At 50.9% G+C, this 16033-nt stretch overlaps 1 protein-coding gene across 1 annotated transcript in view; it reads right to left on the bottom strand.

The window, feature by feature from the left end:
* LOC128266922 (neural cell adhesion molecule 2-like) overlaps positions 1–15348 on the bottom strand; it is a 35463-nt gene extending 20115 nt beyond the window's left edge. Inside the window, exon 1 of the mRNA XM_053003711.1 lies at positions 15237–15348. Within this exon, the coding sequence (XP_052859671.1) occupies positions 15237–15348 (112 nt within the window). The remainder of the gene's footprint in view (positions 1–15236) is intronic.
* Between the last annotated feature and the right edge of the window lie 685 nt (positions 15349–16033).

The following is a 16033-nucleotide window of genomic DNA, read 5'->3' as shown; positions in this document are numbered from 1 at the left end:
CCCCCGGGTGGAGTCGGAGTGCTAGCTTTAACCGGTACGCCACAATCAGGGCGCCAATTCTTGAGGATGCCAATTGCTTGCCAATTTTGCACCTAATCAAGGGCTACTTTATCATCCCGGCCGGCCCACTGGCATGGAGATGGACTGCAAAAAGACGAGCCCACCTGCCTTGTCCAGCCAGCTGATACATTTATTGTCCTTCCCTGGGCACCGCGTCTAGTCCATCTATTTGTCATCGTTCTGCTACATTAACACATTGTCAAACTCAATGGGCCCGCCTGCTCGTAATCCATTTGTCATCCACGTGGCTCGCAAGAAATCATAACGCCCACGGGGGAGAGGGGGAGGAACTCACCACCCGCTCGCTACCCGCTCGCTACCACAAAAACGCTCGCCCGCACACGCTAATGTATGCAAAAATAGTAATTGATTCATTGTTTCCCTGTCACCATTAATCACACCGGCCGCTCGGCCGACCAGCCAGCCAGGCCAGGCCAGGACCAACGACGACCGTCGTTGTAGGCCGGCATCGTGCGGCGAAAAAAGACGGTCCTAGCGCCTGCTACCAGTCGGGCGTTTCGGGGAGGTACAGGACATTCTTTACCGTTCGCCGTGGGGCTGCTGCAAGAAACAATCGGAACCGCTCGCTCCGGGTGTTATGATAGATTCGAAACATGGTCACATTTTATTGCGCACTCGTCTAGGTAAGGCGGACCCATAAGTTACTCCGGGTATCCTGCTGGCGCTGTGGCTCGGGTCCGTGCATGTGTTCCGACGCGGGCGGACGAATGCTAGGTGCCCGTTCGTCACTCCGAGGGGGCACCGAGCACCGCGGTGGGGGGGCAATAAATTATGCAGAGCTTAGTGTCATCTGGAGCCAGTGAATGGCTCGTTGCAGCACACCCAGACCTGCAAGGACCTGGCACTCAGGTGCTCCGGAACCCCGGGCCCTGGCGAGTGCCAACTGGAGAATTGCTTTACTTCTGTACAATAGTTTGTAAGAGAGAAAAAAAAAAAACGTGAACAAGTATGCCGTGTCGTCGGAACGTGTCAACCTCCTGTCCCCGGTTGGCCCGTTACGTCCTTTTCTCGAACGCCCCCCATTAGCCGCCGGCCGGCAGCTCTCGCTCTGCCACGCTTTTAAATTGTTGATTTGGGAGCCATTTTGCGCTCCGGAATTAAGAAATTCGCTTTTAATGAAGCACCCTCCAGGGAAACCGCGGTTCCAGAAAATCTCGTGCCCTCCCGCTCGACCCCCCCGCCGGTGCTCTATGTTTTCAATTCACCAAGAAGCTCATTTCTTTCCTCCAGCAACACAGCAAAAACGGAACGGAAAGGAACCGCACCAACGACACGATGCTGATGGGGATTTCCACTTCTTAGTGGTTTCGAGCGCCCCACAATCTGGGACCCCACTTTCGGACGGTGTGGACAAGAAATGTTACGACAAGAAGAGCCACTTACCAGCCGCGTGCGGGCTGCATAATGCACGGCAACCGGCGTGGAAGTTTTTAATTAATGGGCCAGTTGTAAGGAAGAATCACAAATTTTAATTAGACGTTAAGATTGGCCAGAAAGTAGTCGGCCACCGGGCAAGTGTCACCCGTTAAACCCGGGCTACCCGCGAGAAAGTCTCGAGTTGTGCTTTGTGCTGCGCTGTGAGAAGGACACCTTGAACCAGTCTGCGTAATTGCTACACCGACGGCTAGAACTGCCGCCATCCTGACAAAGACCGGCAAATGCATTAGATGACGCTAGCATCGTAATAACGTTTGCGACTTCCCGACAGGATTTCCTTATCGTCGGGGCGCTCAAATCACTCCATCATAGTGCGACGTGCGTGTCATGCGCCGAATTTATCGACAACAATATTTTATGCGGCGCATGATTGTCTCCTTTCTTTGGATCTAATGGACCAATCTCGCCAGCAAACCGCGAACGAAGATCATGAAGCTGTGATAAATTAAGATGAGTCACAAAAGCTACCCGCGCCACGCCACAGCACGGCCCGGCATACATTTTATGATTATTTAAATGATTGTCCTTTTCGGTGATCACAATAAATATTCTGGCACCGATCGTCTGCCACGCTGACACGGTGACGGTGCCGCCTTTTTATTCGCTTTCCGACATGTCGTCCGCCCACCGATCCATCATTCGCCGTGGTCGCGCCGTTTGGGAAAAGCGGCCCCAAACCGAAACCGAAACGGCCGCAGCCACAACGGGGCAACGGGCCAAACACAACAACAAATATGGTGGACATCGTGAATTGTATCGTGCGCGTGTGGCGTTCTAAATCATACTTTTCATCCTCTTTTTTTATTGCCACTTATTTTTCCATGTCCACATTTGGGGCCTCCTCCACGGCTTCTCGGGGCGCTCGGTGGAAAACCGGATCCTTCGCATTCTCTCTGTCTCTCTCTCTGGCGTTCGTTCTCTGAGTCGGGAACGTGCCGTGGTGGAGCTTTATTCTACTATGCGTGCGTGCTCTGATACTGCGGTGTGTGTGTGTGTGTGAGAGAGAGAGTGCCATCTCAAGGCGGCGAGCTGCTAAAGGATAATCCTCGGCCATCGGTACGCGCTCACAACGCAACGCGCAAACGGGCACATTGAATGGCCGTTCGGTCGTTGGGTTTGGAAGATTTATCATATCCTTCAAACGTGAAAGTCACTTTATCCTGCCGCTGCTCCTGGCTCCAGGGGGATCATAAATCTTGTGGGCGCTTCGCCCTGGCCCTTGGCCTGGGAAGAGCTACAAAGGCACGAGTGAGTAGGGTGGAAAAGCGGTAACAAAAAAACCGGAAGGCTCCACACAATGACATTTTTCTTCCCCAAAAGCACAGAGGCCCAGCGGTGTTGCTGGGCGCTGCTCGGCCCGATCCGCATCCAAATGAATGTCGTCCTGGCCTCGGTGTCCCGGTTCCGGTGGCAAAAAATATGATGATCTCCTGTGATGAGTGAACGAAAGTTAATCATCTGAATGATGATTGGGTCAAACGAGCGGGAAAATTGATCCCTTTCCGCGGATATCTTCCAGCATGGCTTCCGGGCCTTCGGTACAGCCTTTGCCGACACTGGGCCGACGTTGGTACACTCAAGCGTCTCACGGATTTCAGGTGCTCATTTTTGTTAGGTAGCCCGGCCGGCCAGTCTATTTGTGGAAAGGTTAATTTGAGGTGCCACACTACTTTACGGGGCTCCCCGTTCGTCCGATCCGACGCTGGGTGATGTGATTGGAATACATTTTCATACAAATGTCACTTAATTATTTACGCCTTCGGAGCCCAGGCCCAGGGCATCCCTGTGCCCGCGGTGGCGGTATTAGCGAAAATCGAACGATTGTGAAATGGCAACGAAATCGATGCTGCCGAGCCGAAGATGAATGTTTTATGAACCACGCGGTGGGTGTAGGCTGTCTGAGGAGCCGACCAGACGCCGTGCACCGGAAGCTCCGACGGTCTTCGTTGTGTACTCCGGGTGTGTGTGTTTGGTACCGGCGCCCGGTCACCGCCAAGAATACGGACCATAAATACCAAACGGCAGTTTGGCCAAGTTTGGCGTTCGAAAGTCCAACGGACGTCGGTTGCTTCCACCATTAGTGCCCGACCATTTGCCAGTAATGAATGAGGCACGGCACGTAAATGCGACCAGTACGAGTACGAGTATGTTTCGTCCTGGCACCAGTGCAGGGAAAGAAGACTGTCGTTTTGTTGCCAACGACCGAAACGATAGCCCTTTTTATCGTACCGAACTAAGGTTCATCTTCTTGTGGCTGCATCTGCATTGGCTGCCACATTGATTTTCGCTACAAATTTGATATCTTACGAAACGAGCCACATTCAGTGGCTAACGAAACAAAGTTCATAATCTGAACATGAAAAATATGTGAAAATATCTCTTTCTCAATCTTAACATCTATTTCATTTTGAATTTATTTGTAAATAATAAATACGTGATTTGTCACATGTTTTGATAGTAAAAATGTTAATAATGTTATAATGTGTTGATTATTAAAAGGGTTACAAACACGCGATGTAAAATTCTTAAAACAATATTTTGTTGAAGCAGCAGCTTGTCAGATAGTTAGAAAACGGTGAAATATTGTAAGCTAACGAATAAAGAATGTCAAATGGTCACAGCTTTGAGTTTTAATTTAAAAAAAGCACTTATTTGAATAATCAAAGGTTATGAAAATGAAGGTCATCGTGTTAATGCTAGTGGGCGAAAGAAATCTACACCAAAAGGAATTGATAAATGCACACCTAACATCTCATCTACAAGTCTTCTTGAATTCGCCAACAATTTTCCTCCTTTTCCTTTTTTTTATCCTTTTTTCATAAAACTTGCAAGTTAAACGTATTTTCTGGTCGTGCTGACCCGAAAGATTACTGAAACTTGTTGCGAGAAGTAATCATTCTTGAAGGAAATTGTCTTATTGATCAAGATACTCTACAACAGTTGAAGTTAAAGTTAAGTTGAAACGCTAAAAAAGCTTTGCATCATACTCGATTTAAATAGGCGATGTTGAAAGGCTGGACTTAGTTAGACTAACATAACATAAAACACTCATTTCGACATTGATCGAATTATTTGTAGACCGCCTAAGTCAGCCCAAGGCTGTAATTTGGCCTACAATTTCCGTTTAACATACATCAAGCAAACGTATGACGAAATCAGCCAAATCAATGAGGTAAAAGGTATACGAAGAGCAAAAAGCTTTTCTTCCACGAATGCAGGTACGTAAACCAATGTGGCCTTGAACACATTCAACCTCCTACTCAGCAAGTCTAATAAGCTTCAATCCTGTCAATTTCCCATTCGTGCGTTTACCACGTCGATGGGAGCTCTTTCAATGGACCAGAACAATTCGTACCGTCAGCAGGGTTTTAAATCAAAATCCCATTAATGCAGCATCATCGCATAGGGGACGAACGAAGCGAGTTAGGTAAGATCTCTTATTATGCCAAACGAAGAAATGCTGATGCGGCAACTGCATGCCGGGGACAGTTGCTAACGTGTAACGTCGGTCGGTTCCATACCGAACGAATCGTAACTTTTCCCATTCAGTTGGTTATCTTCAGAAAGACTGTCACTTCTGCCATACGCTACGGTTTCAGCCATTCGCTGCACAATGCTGGTCCAGCATAATTCGACCATAAAACCTATCGGGGCCTGGTTCTGTCTGTTACACAGTTCGGACGCCCCGCTCTAGTCCTAATGCATGACTGTTAATTCAGCTTTGTGCATCACTCATTTTTGGCCCACTTTCTAAAGCACCCGGTTTTTTCATTGTGCTTTTATCCCACCTCAGATGTCCTTTCGCTTAACTTTGGGCGGGATTCCTGATACCGCCCGCGCCGTGATAAGATAGAATAAGTTGGAGAACACTTAGCAAGGATCGTAAATTTGACACCTCATTCTTTCGGGCCCTTTTTCTTAAGGGTCAGTCTGAACCGAAAGCCACCAGGAAGTTGGGACCTTCCTCAAATCCTCCAATTCATTAGCATACAAATGTCGCTGATAATGTTACACAGGCTACAAGACAGGGTGAGGCGAACTCTTTTCTGATTCCTGATTACAGGTGAACAACCCGGAATTACAAGCGGTACCCGCCTCGCCGGAATCTTGTTCGGAATCTTTCGCAAAGAACGTGAAAACTTTGGCGCTATAAATATCCCATCCCGGCTGCTGGAGCGTTCCATAAAACACCAGAACGCCAGACTGACAAAATCTGCCAAACGATCTTGAGATGAAGGAGAGCTGAACCGAACCAAGCGAGAAAAAAAGGAAAACTAGGAAAAACAAATCCTAAAATAAAAGGGTTCGAGCCCGGATCGCTTCCGCCCCATGTTGGCCGGGGTGTAAAGTGAGATGAAAAGTTTTCCGCGTTTTCCCCATTTCCGCCACCCCCCACGCAGCCCCATCGAAGAGTCGGCGCGTCAGACGTGATCCGACCGCCGGCTGCTCATCTTATCTTAGCGAGCTTCCCCCGTCACTGCCCCGCCACGGCCAGGCGTTCGAAGGGCGTTTGATTCTTCGATGGACGAAAAATTTCTGATCGAAAGGTAAAGATTAGCCTCCTTTCGTCCCGGCGAAAGTATTTTCCATCCACTAAGCTGCCAACCCCGGGAAAGTTACCTGACTCCCGGTGGACCGCGGCCGAGACTGATCAGAGCTCAGGACCCAGGGCTTCGGACACCGACGAACCAGAGGGATTAGGGACCGTAATTGATGGATTTTAAAGTTTGACCTTTCCCCTCCCCGGATGCACCGTTAACCTTCGGCCGGGAACCGGAAACCAACCGGTACGTGAGTGAACTCTTTAATCGTGGCTTCAGTAAGTACACCCAACGACCGGGCATCGGGTCCATCGCGAAATAAATCATTCATTTCCCGGGCGCTCCGGAATCCAGTTCGTTCGAAGTTACAACGCCCGGCCCGGCCAAGTGCCAACGATTCGCGCGGTGCTCTAGCGTTTTTTTCCGACTCCACAAACAATCGATCTCCCTCGAAGCGAATCGCTTGCTTGCACAACTGGTATTAGGAAAATATCAATCGTTGGCCACAAAAAGCGGCGCCTCGAGGGCATCCGCATTTAGCGTCTGAATGTCCTTTTGCTATCAAAACAACCGACCCGATGGTAAACATGCTGGCCGACCAGCGGACCACACCCTCGAGACAGATGATGCTTAAATGATGCTTAACGTAGCACCAAAAAAGAGAGATGGAGAGTGAGAGATACAGAGAGAAAGACAAAGAGAGAGTGTTGTTTGTTCTACTGGAATCATGTTCGATGAGCAATCCGCCCAGGCACCCCTCGCTGGGTTCCAGCCTGCTTAGTCAGCGCACCAGGAGCGCACCAGGACATCAGACAACCAGCGCGGCCCGGTTATGCTCCGTTGCCCTGAAACAACTCGGCCTCCCTCCCGAACAGCACTCCGCATCCTTATCTCGCATCGATATACCGATGTGACGGATGAGAGCAATCCATTCGGCTCCGTATGCGGTCGTCCCGTCCCGTCCCGTCCCGGAGCTCAGACGACAAGACGTCCGTCTTACGGCCGACCGGCCGGCGGTCGGTCGCTTGATGCGTGATTCATTCGGCTGGAAAAGATAAATTGGAACCGGGGACGACCCCCGGCTAAGGACAATAAGCGGGCGACCAATATCACCACTAAATCGCTCCGGCAAGAAGGACCGGCGACCGGCAAAGCCGCTCGGCAAAGTGTTTGCGCGCACACTTCCGGTATGCGACACTCGACTGCGGTCAGAAAAACAGGGTCACATCCGGTTACGATTACCGAAGCAAAGTTTATGAGTGTGTTCGTCCGGCAAAAGCCTTCACCGGACCCTTCGGAGGACTGGCTGGAAGCGCTGGCCCGGGCAAACGGGCCAGTGATTAGATGTCATGTGCAATTAATAGCGAAAAATCCCTCGGAAGCCCCCGTCTCAAGCGGGTCGGGTCGTGGCCCCCGGAAAAGTGGGGAGGAAGATAAACATTTTCCTTCGGTTACTTTTCTTGTTTGCGCTTGCGTTTGTGATAAGGACACTGAGCGGAGCGAAGTGTATTAGCAGCGAACGAGGCGCGCGCGAGGGATTGCGGAACAGATTTATGGGAGCAGGAAGCTGAAACTGTCCTTTCGGATAAATTATTTCTGACAAACACTGGGTGTGTGACGTTTTGCTTAGAAGTTGTTACTTTTACGATAACACACGTAACTTGTACAGTTAATCCCGACCGAGACCACAAAATTGTTTTCTTTTGACTCGGATGAGACCGACGCCACATATTATTTGTAGAATGATGAACTTCAAAATGGATAGAATAACTTCACTAATCACACCAGGAACTCACTTCTGTAAAGCCATTTTTTTTATTCTTATGTTAAGCTTGATTTAAACAAATTTTCAGGCTTCTAGCAAATACAATAATAACAAACAGCACTTGTCATTCGAACGGTGTTCGTCAGATAATGAATTGCTTTTTGAACCCATGTTACAAATAAAACTTTAATTAAAGAGAAAATAAACTACAAAACCTGATTTTAAAATGTATCATTTGTTTCATCTCACTGCATCTCACGAACTTTATTACAGCTCATTAAATCTAGATCCGTACGAACTCCGAGCATGTTAAAGGTTGTGCCGACGCGTGAATTATTTTCGGCACGTTTTAACAAGCGCTATCTACTAGCTTCCGGCGAGGTTCTACTAACTAGCTGCTCGACATTGTCTCCACAAGCCATCCTGACCGCGCAGTTAACCCGCGGGCTGTTATCTCTACATTTTCGCTACTCCAATTATCAGAACTGACTGCGTGGTTTTGTTCGACCCACGGGCACGGAAAGCAATTAATAAAACTTTACCACTAGCACAACAAACCGAACGGGGGCCACGATGCGGGGCCCACAGGAGACCTGTGTGGGGTGTGTTACAAATTTTCCCAACTCGGCCGGGGAATATCATTTTCGCGATGCGAGACCCCTTACTTTGAGTGCTTCACCCCTCCCTGGAGGGCTGCTGTTTGCGCTGTAGGCTTAACCCTTGGCGGGTCAAGCCGTGGCGATGTGTCGTCGATGCGTAGGCCCCGCGGATGATGTGGGTCTCGCCGGGCCCTCGATCCCGGGAAGTGGGTGGCCATAAGTTTGCCAGCGAAATTGAATTTGAATTCAATTTGATGCAATTTACTGGTGCTGCCTACATCGGGACATCGGAACACCGTGATTAAGCGGGCCACCCCGTCGCATGTAGGCGATCATGTAGCCCGGGGTGGCCATAACGAACCTCATTAATTAATCCTGTTTGACTGCAGCCTAAGCAGAAGCGAACGCTTTCTAGACCACGCGAGCCGACCCGACAACAGCCGACCGTTCGGTTGGCTTCCTGCCGGGCCGGCCGGTGCTGGTGTCCGCCTCAGTTGCGCTGATCTCCGCTCATGCTGGCGGAGAGCATAATTATTCGTCCCACCACGGCGCTCTGTGAGTTTTACCGTCTGCTAGGTTCATGTGTCACTCATCGTCACCTTTATGGCAGTCTGGTAGCGACTTCAATGATTCGTCATTAATCGAGCTGCGTCGTTCTTTTAGTCCGTAGAAAGCCTTAATCCTGCAAACAAGAAAAACCCATCCACGTTCCTATCGCAAGGTCGCAACCTGAGGGATAGAGCACCGAACAGGCGATCTTCCGGTTGCCTGGTTCCGTGATGCCTCTGAAGCTGATACTTCCGTAATACCCGGAACGTTCGGTTTCGGCATTCAATCGACAGCCACCCAGAATTATTTCCCCGAAAAGAGGACATGCCAGGCTCCATGGAAAGCCAGAAGCTTGGGCGTCTCCATCACGAAGTCCTCGTGAGTAGCAGGAATTCATCAGCGTGTCCACGGTGTGTGTGTGTGCAGCGAGCCGGAAGGAGAAGGAGATCCAATAGCTGTCGCAAAATGGCTGTGTACCAACCGAGGCAAGAATTTGCTCCGAAATATGCTATATTATTAAAGCAACCTTCCTAAAACTGAGCCCGGCTGGCCCGGGCGCAGAGAGTGTGACCACTTTCGTCAACAAACGAACCGAACAAGGAATCAGGTTGAGACTTTTGGTCAAAGCCAAGCTGTTTTGTGCGAGTTTCGGGGAGGTTCAAAAACTTTTGCGACTTTTGTGTTTTTTAAAACATTATTGGTTTATTCATGAATATCTTTTTTGTCCGCTTCGAAGTAATCCCCATCCGATATTATACACTTGTGTCAGCATTTTTCCAATCCTCGAAGCTATTCTAAAAATGATTTTTTGTGATCTTGTTCAGTGCCTTCTTCGATACCGTTTTTATTTGCTCAATCGTACCGTAGCGTTGTCCTTTCGTGGGCCTCTTCACTTTCAGAAACAAAAAAAAGTCACAGGGGGCCAGATCTGGGGAATGCATAGGATCGCCCATCATTAGTGTTTTGTTTTTGGCAAAAATTCCACGCCCCTGAAATCGAAGAAAACTGTAAGCAAAACTGTCACAAAAATTTCCAGCCAAAAGTTCACAGAACTTGGCTCTTCGTCGTTCACATCTGCTCGGCTCTCTGAAAACACTTTGGACCACCGATAAGTGCTGATTTGGGCCAAAATAACTTACCACACTTAAAACACGTCCAAGGAAAGCAACTGTCAAAAATTGAATGATCACTCTAAATGGCCGAACTTGTCACTCACACAAGAGAAGCAACATAACGCCATAAAAAAAAAACGAAAATCAAATATACACCACCCGCGGAAATTCAAAAGTCGCAAGACTTTACGAATTTTGCCATAATCGCCCTAATTCGTCACTATTACTGCACCACGGATGGACTGCAAATGCTCGGTGCTCACGGCGTGAATCACGTGAGTGGTGAAATTTATTGGCACAACACACCCACCGACCGATCGATTGATGGACGACCCGTTTTTCCCGGTGCTCGCCCGGCACGCCCGGTGACCCGGCTTCCAGTAGCCGTATTAATAAATCATCCAACCAAACGAACCTCCACTCGAAGGCACACTGACGTTCGCCAAATTGCAACTGCACCGCTTGCTAGGATCATCCGCACTTACCACGAACCCGGATTTGGTGTTAGCGGATTTCGGATTCGCCACGCTACGAAGTTGCTTCACCGTGTCCTTGGCTGCTCGGGCTCGGGTCCGCCAGCCATCACTCAACCCCTGAACCGTGAGCCATCATTTCCTGCCCTTTTGTTCGGTTTTCCTTTCAATCACGCTACGACTTGCGCCATTTCCATTGTTCGTTTTTCGGTTTGTTCTCGTCGTTTCGCTGTCGTCGTTTTCGTCAAAAATTTCGTAAACTTCAAATTGGTGCCATGGTGCACCTCTTTTTTTTGTGGCGCACCCACTGACACCGTCGCGCCACCCCAACAAATGCAGTTACGGTGCGGTGCAGGCGCTCCAGGCTGCGGACCGCCGGTCTGAGGATTGTTTCGCCTTCATTCTTGCGCCTCACTGCGATACAGCCCCGTCGCCGACGGGCCGCAGCCGATCGATCCAGCTAAAGTGGGTTTTGTGTTTCGGTGACATCGACCCTTTCAGTTTTCCATCCGCTTTTTATTCTCCGGTTAGGCTTGCTGTCAACGGGAAGCGTTTCTTCGTAGCCCGTGGAGTGGAGACTTCCCCGGGCCAAACTTCTGCGCTACCTTCGTTTCACGTCGCCGTTCCCTGCTTCCTTGAGCATAGTTTTATCCCATTTTCGTCTGCAACCGTGAACGGCCAATGAGTGCTACTTTCACACGCCGCGCCAGCGAAAGGGGGAAAAAATCGCCATTGGGGTCCGATTTTCCAACCCCCAGCTGCCCGGAGCTAAACGGGAAAAGCGAAGAATGGTCTGAATCTGCTTTCCAGCACTTCACCAGTATGCTTCGCCAGATTTTGGGCTCATACAACATAACGGCACGTCGGACGAGATGGCTCAATCCGTTCGCGATTGTACGACGCAATTCAATTTTGTCGTTCATTGTACCTTTTTCGATTAGCTCCTTCGTCCTCGTCGGGCCCTTCGGCTCTGGCGACGAAATCACGGGCCCCGAACCGATGTCGAATTCTGCATTTTCACTGTCGACACTCGCCGTGCGCCGTGACTTTTGGCGTGAGGCGAAACGATGTTTTTACCATTTGTTACCAATCCAATCGATTGCGAGAATCATTTTGCATGCTCCGTACGTACGCCGACTCCGTTACCTCGGTCCACGGTCTGTAATCGATTCGGAATCGCACTCCGTAAGCGATTATTTCTCATCGCAGGCTGTTTAATGCCGCCGGCGGCATTTACCTGGCGAACGGCCTCACGAGCGAGACAATCGGGAACCGGGCAGAAAAACAAACTTATGATATTCGGAACGATTCTCCGACTATCAGCCGGCCCATCGGCGGGGCCAGCTTATGTTTGCCCTCAACGTTTCCCCTCGTTGTCACTGTGTCAGTGATTTATTACTTCGACTGATTGTTGATCGAGATTACACTACACATCAAGCCGGGGTCCTGGTGAATCCTTGACGTGTGTGGTAAGCGACTAGCAAATTAAGCAATCAGCGCACGGCGCTCCTCGACGGGCGCGAGAATGCAAAATTTTCAAATATCATCATAGTAATGGACTTCCCTGGCACTCGAACCTGGGCGGTGTGGGCGAGTATTTTTGTGCATTCACGAGAATGTTGCCAATTACTGACGAAGGACTTTCGTTGCGTGGACGGCACACCGAACGGTGCTTTTTCCCAGTGCCAGATACACTGGCACTTTTATCATCCGGCTTATCGGTCGGCGCTCAGGCTCTTTTCCGGGCCCCGGAGGTCCTTCTATGCAAACGAACCCTGCTCAAGTGACACTTTTCGGCGCACGGCGACGACAGACACCAAAACTTCTGTGAAGTCGAGACCGTCGGACGAGCCGGGAAGCCGAAAAGCACCGCGGGCGACAACCGGTCGCCAACATGTAAGTGTGAGCGAAGGAGCGAAAAAAAAACGCCCGAGAAAATGCGAAAAAATGGCTGACGCGGGTTGGAAAATGTTTGTGGGCTCAAACTTCCTCAGCACATTTTTTACACACAGGTCCTCTATGGACCGTCCGTTTCCTGTCCAACCCTCGGCACACACACACACACACGTGCGCTTTATTAACGCGCCGTGTTTCCTGCTGAACGGGGCTAAACGAGAGAGAAAGAAGCGCCAACTAGGGAATAGGCTCCTTCAGTGGGCCAGTTTCGGTGTCACGGGCGAGGGCTCCGACACAGCGCAGGAGTTACCGTTTTCCGGCTACCAGGCACACATACACCACACCCACCCAGCGACCCATTTTACACATGTTCATTACATACTATCAAAATTCCACAATCTTCATCTTTCCATCCGGCGGCGGTGGCGGCGGCGGGGCTTTGGTGCGCGTGCAAAAGGACCTGCATTTCGTCCCACCAACTGACCCCCCCCCCCCCCCTCCCCGGTGGGTGGGAATTTCGGAAAAGTTTGCCACCCGTCGGCACGGATAGCGCCAGAAGGCAGCCGGGCCGGGTTGCGCAACCCGGAATCGGAAATGTGCGCCCGACCACCGGGTTGCACCCAAAACTCACTCGGGATCACTCGGAGCGCTGAAACAATACAGACCCCTCTCCCGTGCCGTCCCAAGTATGTAACTTTTGTGACCTCCGAAGATGGCGCCGGCAGGCAAAAAGGCGCGACTGTTGTTTGGCCGGCACTGTAATGGAGTCCTTCGCGCGGCTCGCACCGTGCACCTTTTTTTTCGCGTGTCCTGTCGATCGACAGTTGCTGCCGGGGCTCCTGTAGGGAGTCCTCCGGTCCTCCGTTGAGAAAGTTATTTTTTCTTCCACCGACCAACCGGCCGGCATTCCACCTGCACACGCACACACACGGTCGCGGGGCCCCGCTTCCCAGCATTCCAAGGATCGCTAGGCTAATAGCTTGACACCCCCGGATGAAGCCCGGCGAAGAACGGGCGATGGTGCGCTGCGGTGAACACGGGTTTTGTTTGTGTTGTTGCGTGCATGCCGAGTTCAAAGTTCGTTAGTGCGTCCTTCGGCGAGGGACGAATGTTTGAGTTTGCTGTTGCGCTCGCCAAGACGACAACCTTGCTTCCCGTCCGGAGTCGGGAGGGTTCCGCCCCCTTGCGGTTTGCGGTGCTATTGTGTGAAGAAGGAGTTTAAAATACAAACTTTATCTTGTTCGCCAACAACGGGCCACCCTTTTCTCTGGCGCCTGGCACTCGCGGGGAACTATGTTGGGTCATGTTAAACATGGCCACGCGGTAAAATGCGGAGATTTCAATGTGGCCTTTGTACGATACACACACACCCATTACGGATTGGTTGTCGTGTTGTGCGCACGCATTGGGCTCGAAATCTAAAAATAAATCTGCTTTTACCAGTCAACGGCACTCTAATCAGCGGCCTGGACCCTGGATGCCTGTATGCATAAAGCAGCCTTTTAATAGCCACTCAATGAAGTCCGAATCGAGATTCCGAATCTGTTTCGTAGTAGCAGCTCCACCCGTGATAAACATCCGCGGGTGTTGAATTGATCACACAATTCCACCTCAAACTGTAACTGAAAATTCGGTCCCGTTTATGAAACACAAACTTCGCACGACCGCGAACCGCCGGGCGGAAGCTGTAGCCCCGAGGGGGGCTGGTCGTTCGTCAAAACTCCAATCGAACAACCCGCGGGCCGGATCTAAATCAATTTTCCGCAAACCGCGCGCACGGTGACGGCAGATGAAAGGCGCCCTTCTAACGGAGAAAGGTAACAATTCCACAGGCCCACAGTAATAATGATTCGGCGAAGAGAGAGAGAGAGAGAGAGAGACAGATAGGGAGGGAAAAAGTGCCCGTGTTTGCGCAAAACTTTCCACGGAGCCCCCGGGCCGCCCGGATGTTCCGTTCGGGCCCGTTTTGTTCGATTCGCGCCTTCGGGGCCCCCGGAAACCACGGTGCGTGCGGGCGGCCCTCGCCCCCGGACGCCGACCGCAGCGAACCGAAATGTAATTAATTTATCCAATAAGTCTTCCCCAGCTCAATGAAAGTCAACCTTCCGGCGGAGAAAGAATCCGGCGCACCCGCTCCCGTTTGCCGCTGGGAGGGCAATTTTAATGAGCTGGAACTGTTTTTTGCACTCAACCGTGCCCGAGCTCCCGAGGTGCCTATCAGCGCCGCGCCGCAAGGATCCGTCGCCGCTGGCACGGGGGAAAATCTCCAAGTCCAAGAAACCTGACGGTGAGCTTTGGGGGTTTTTAGGGGGCCGAAAACAGCGCCCACAGCTTGTCACTTGCCAGGTTGAAAAATAATGAACCGCGGTGACGGTTAAATTGTTTATTCCGAATCAATTATGCCACCGGTTCTCGGGTCGGGCCCCCCCGTTTTGGAGCCTTGTTGCGCGCTGTATCAAGGTTCAAGGGCACCGGCGTGCGTACGATCAATATTCGGGGTGTGTTTATGCCCGACTCGGGTTCGAGTTGGTAAACAAAGCGTTGCGTAAATGATTGAACCTCATGATTCATGTACAGGGCGGCGCGCTAAATTATCTATCCGAACCCGAGGCGGCGGCATCTCCGGGCAGCAGAAACATGTCAACCCGCCCCCGGTGCCCGGTGCGAATGCACATTTATTATTCACACGCATTTGTTTCACACAAACAACCAGGCGTCTCCATCGTGAGCCACCAGGCGTCTCCATCACGGAAGCCCACGTGGCCACCGGGTAGGGGGCTTACCTTTTCTTCGATGCCGCCCATTGTTCGGCAGATGATGATTATCTAGAAAGTATCCGTCCAGCGAGTTGAGCAGAGTGAGCAAATACACTAGCACCAGCTTTTCTAGCCACATTTTCCCACCATCCGGCGGCAGCACCCCGGGGGCCGGGGTGTGCCGAGCAGTTGAATCGGATGAATCGGACACTCACACACCGGCACCGCGGGCCGTACTGCCAGCGCAACCCGGTACGGATCCACCGAACGGCAGCAGAGACATTAAAGGAGCTTCGTTTTAACTTTCTCACCTTTCTCACCGCGCACTCGTTCACTTGTCACCGTACCCGACACTTCACCGTTCCACCGGGACTTACTTCTGTATTATTACTTTTATTACAATTATTTAGCGGCCTTCCGTTGAAAAGTGTCTCAACGTCTGGCAGGTCGATATATTTTTATGATTTTTATGTATATTTTTACTTTTTCTTTGAAGCTGCAGCGATTACGCCCGTGGTTCACCTGGTGCTTTCAAACGTGGCACCTTTTTGCCGATGGCGGTGAATAAATCTGTGCTCGAACCGATTACGTTCGACTCCAGTGCTTCGATTTTAGCGCGCGCCCGGGCGCACCCCGACACTGTGCAGGATTCAATTTGTTTCTCCTTCTTGCGAACTTTTCTTTCTCTCTCTCTCTCCGTCGGCGGTGTTACGGCTTAAGTGAGAAGTTTGCGCCGGAGTTCACCTGGCAGAGAGCCACCAGAAATCCATTTGCACAACGACGCGCCCATCGAGTTAGTTAATGGGCGGCCTAACGCGACTTGG

The sequence above is a fragment of the Anopheles cruzii genome, chromosome 2 (genome assembly GCF_943734635.1).
Source record: "Anopheles cruzii chromosome 2, idAnoCruzAS_RS32_06, whole genome shotgun sequence".
NCBI classification, from domain to species: domain Eukaryota; kingdom Metazoa; phylum Arthropoda; class Insecta; order Diptera; family Culicidae; genus Anopheles; species Anopheles cruzii.
The sequence above is the reverse complement of the archived record's forward strand: the minus strand, read 5'-3'. Positions and strand labels throughout refer to the sequence as shown.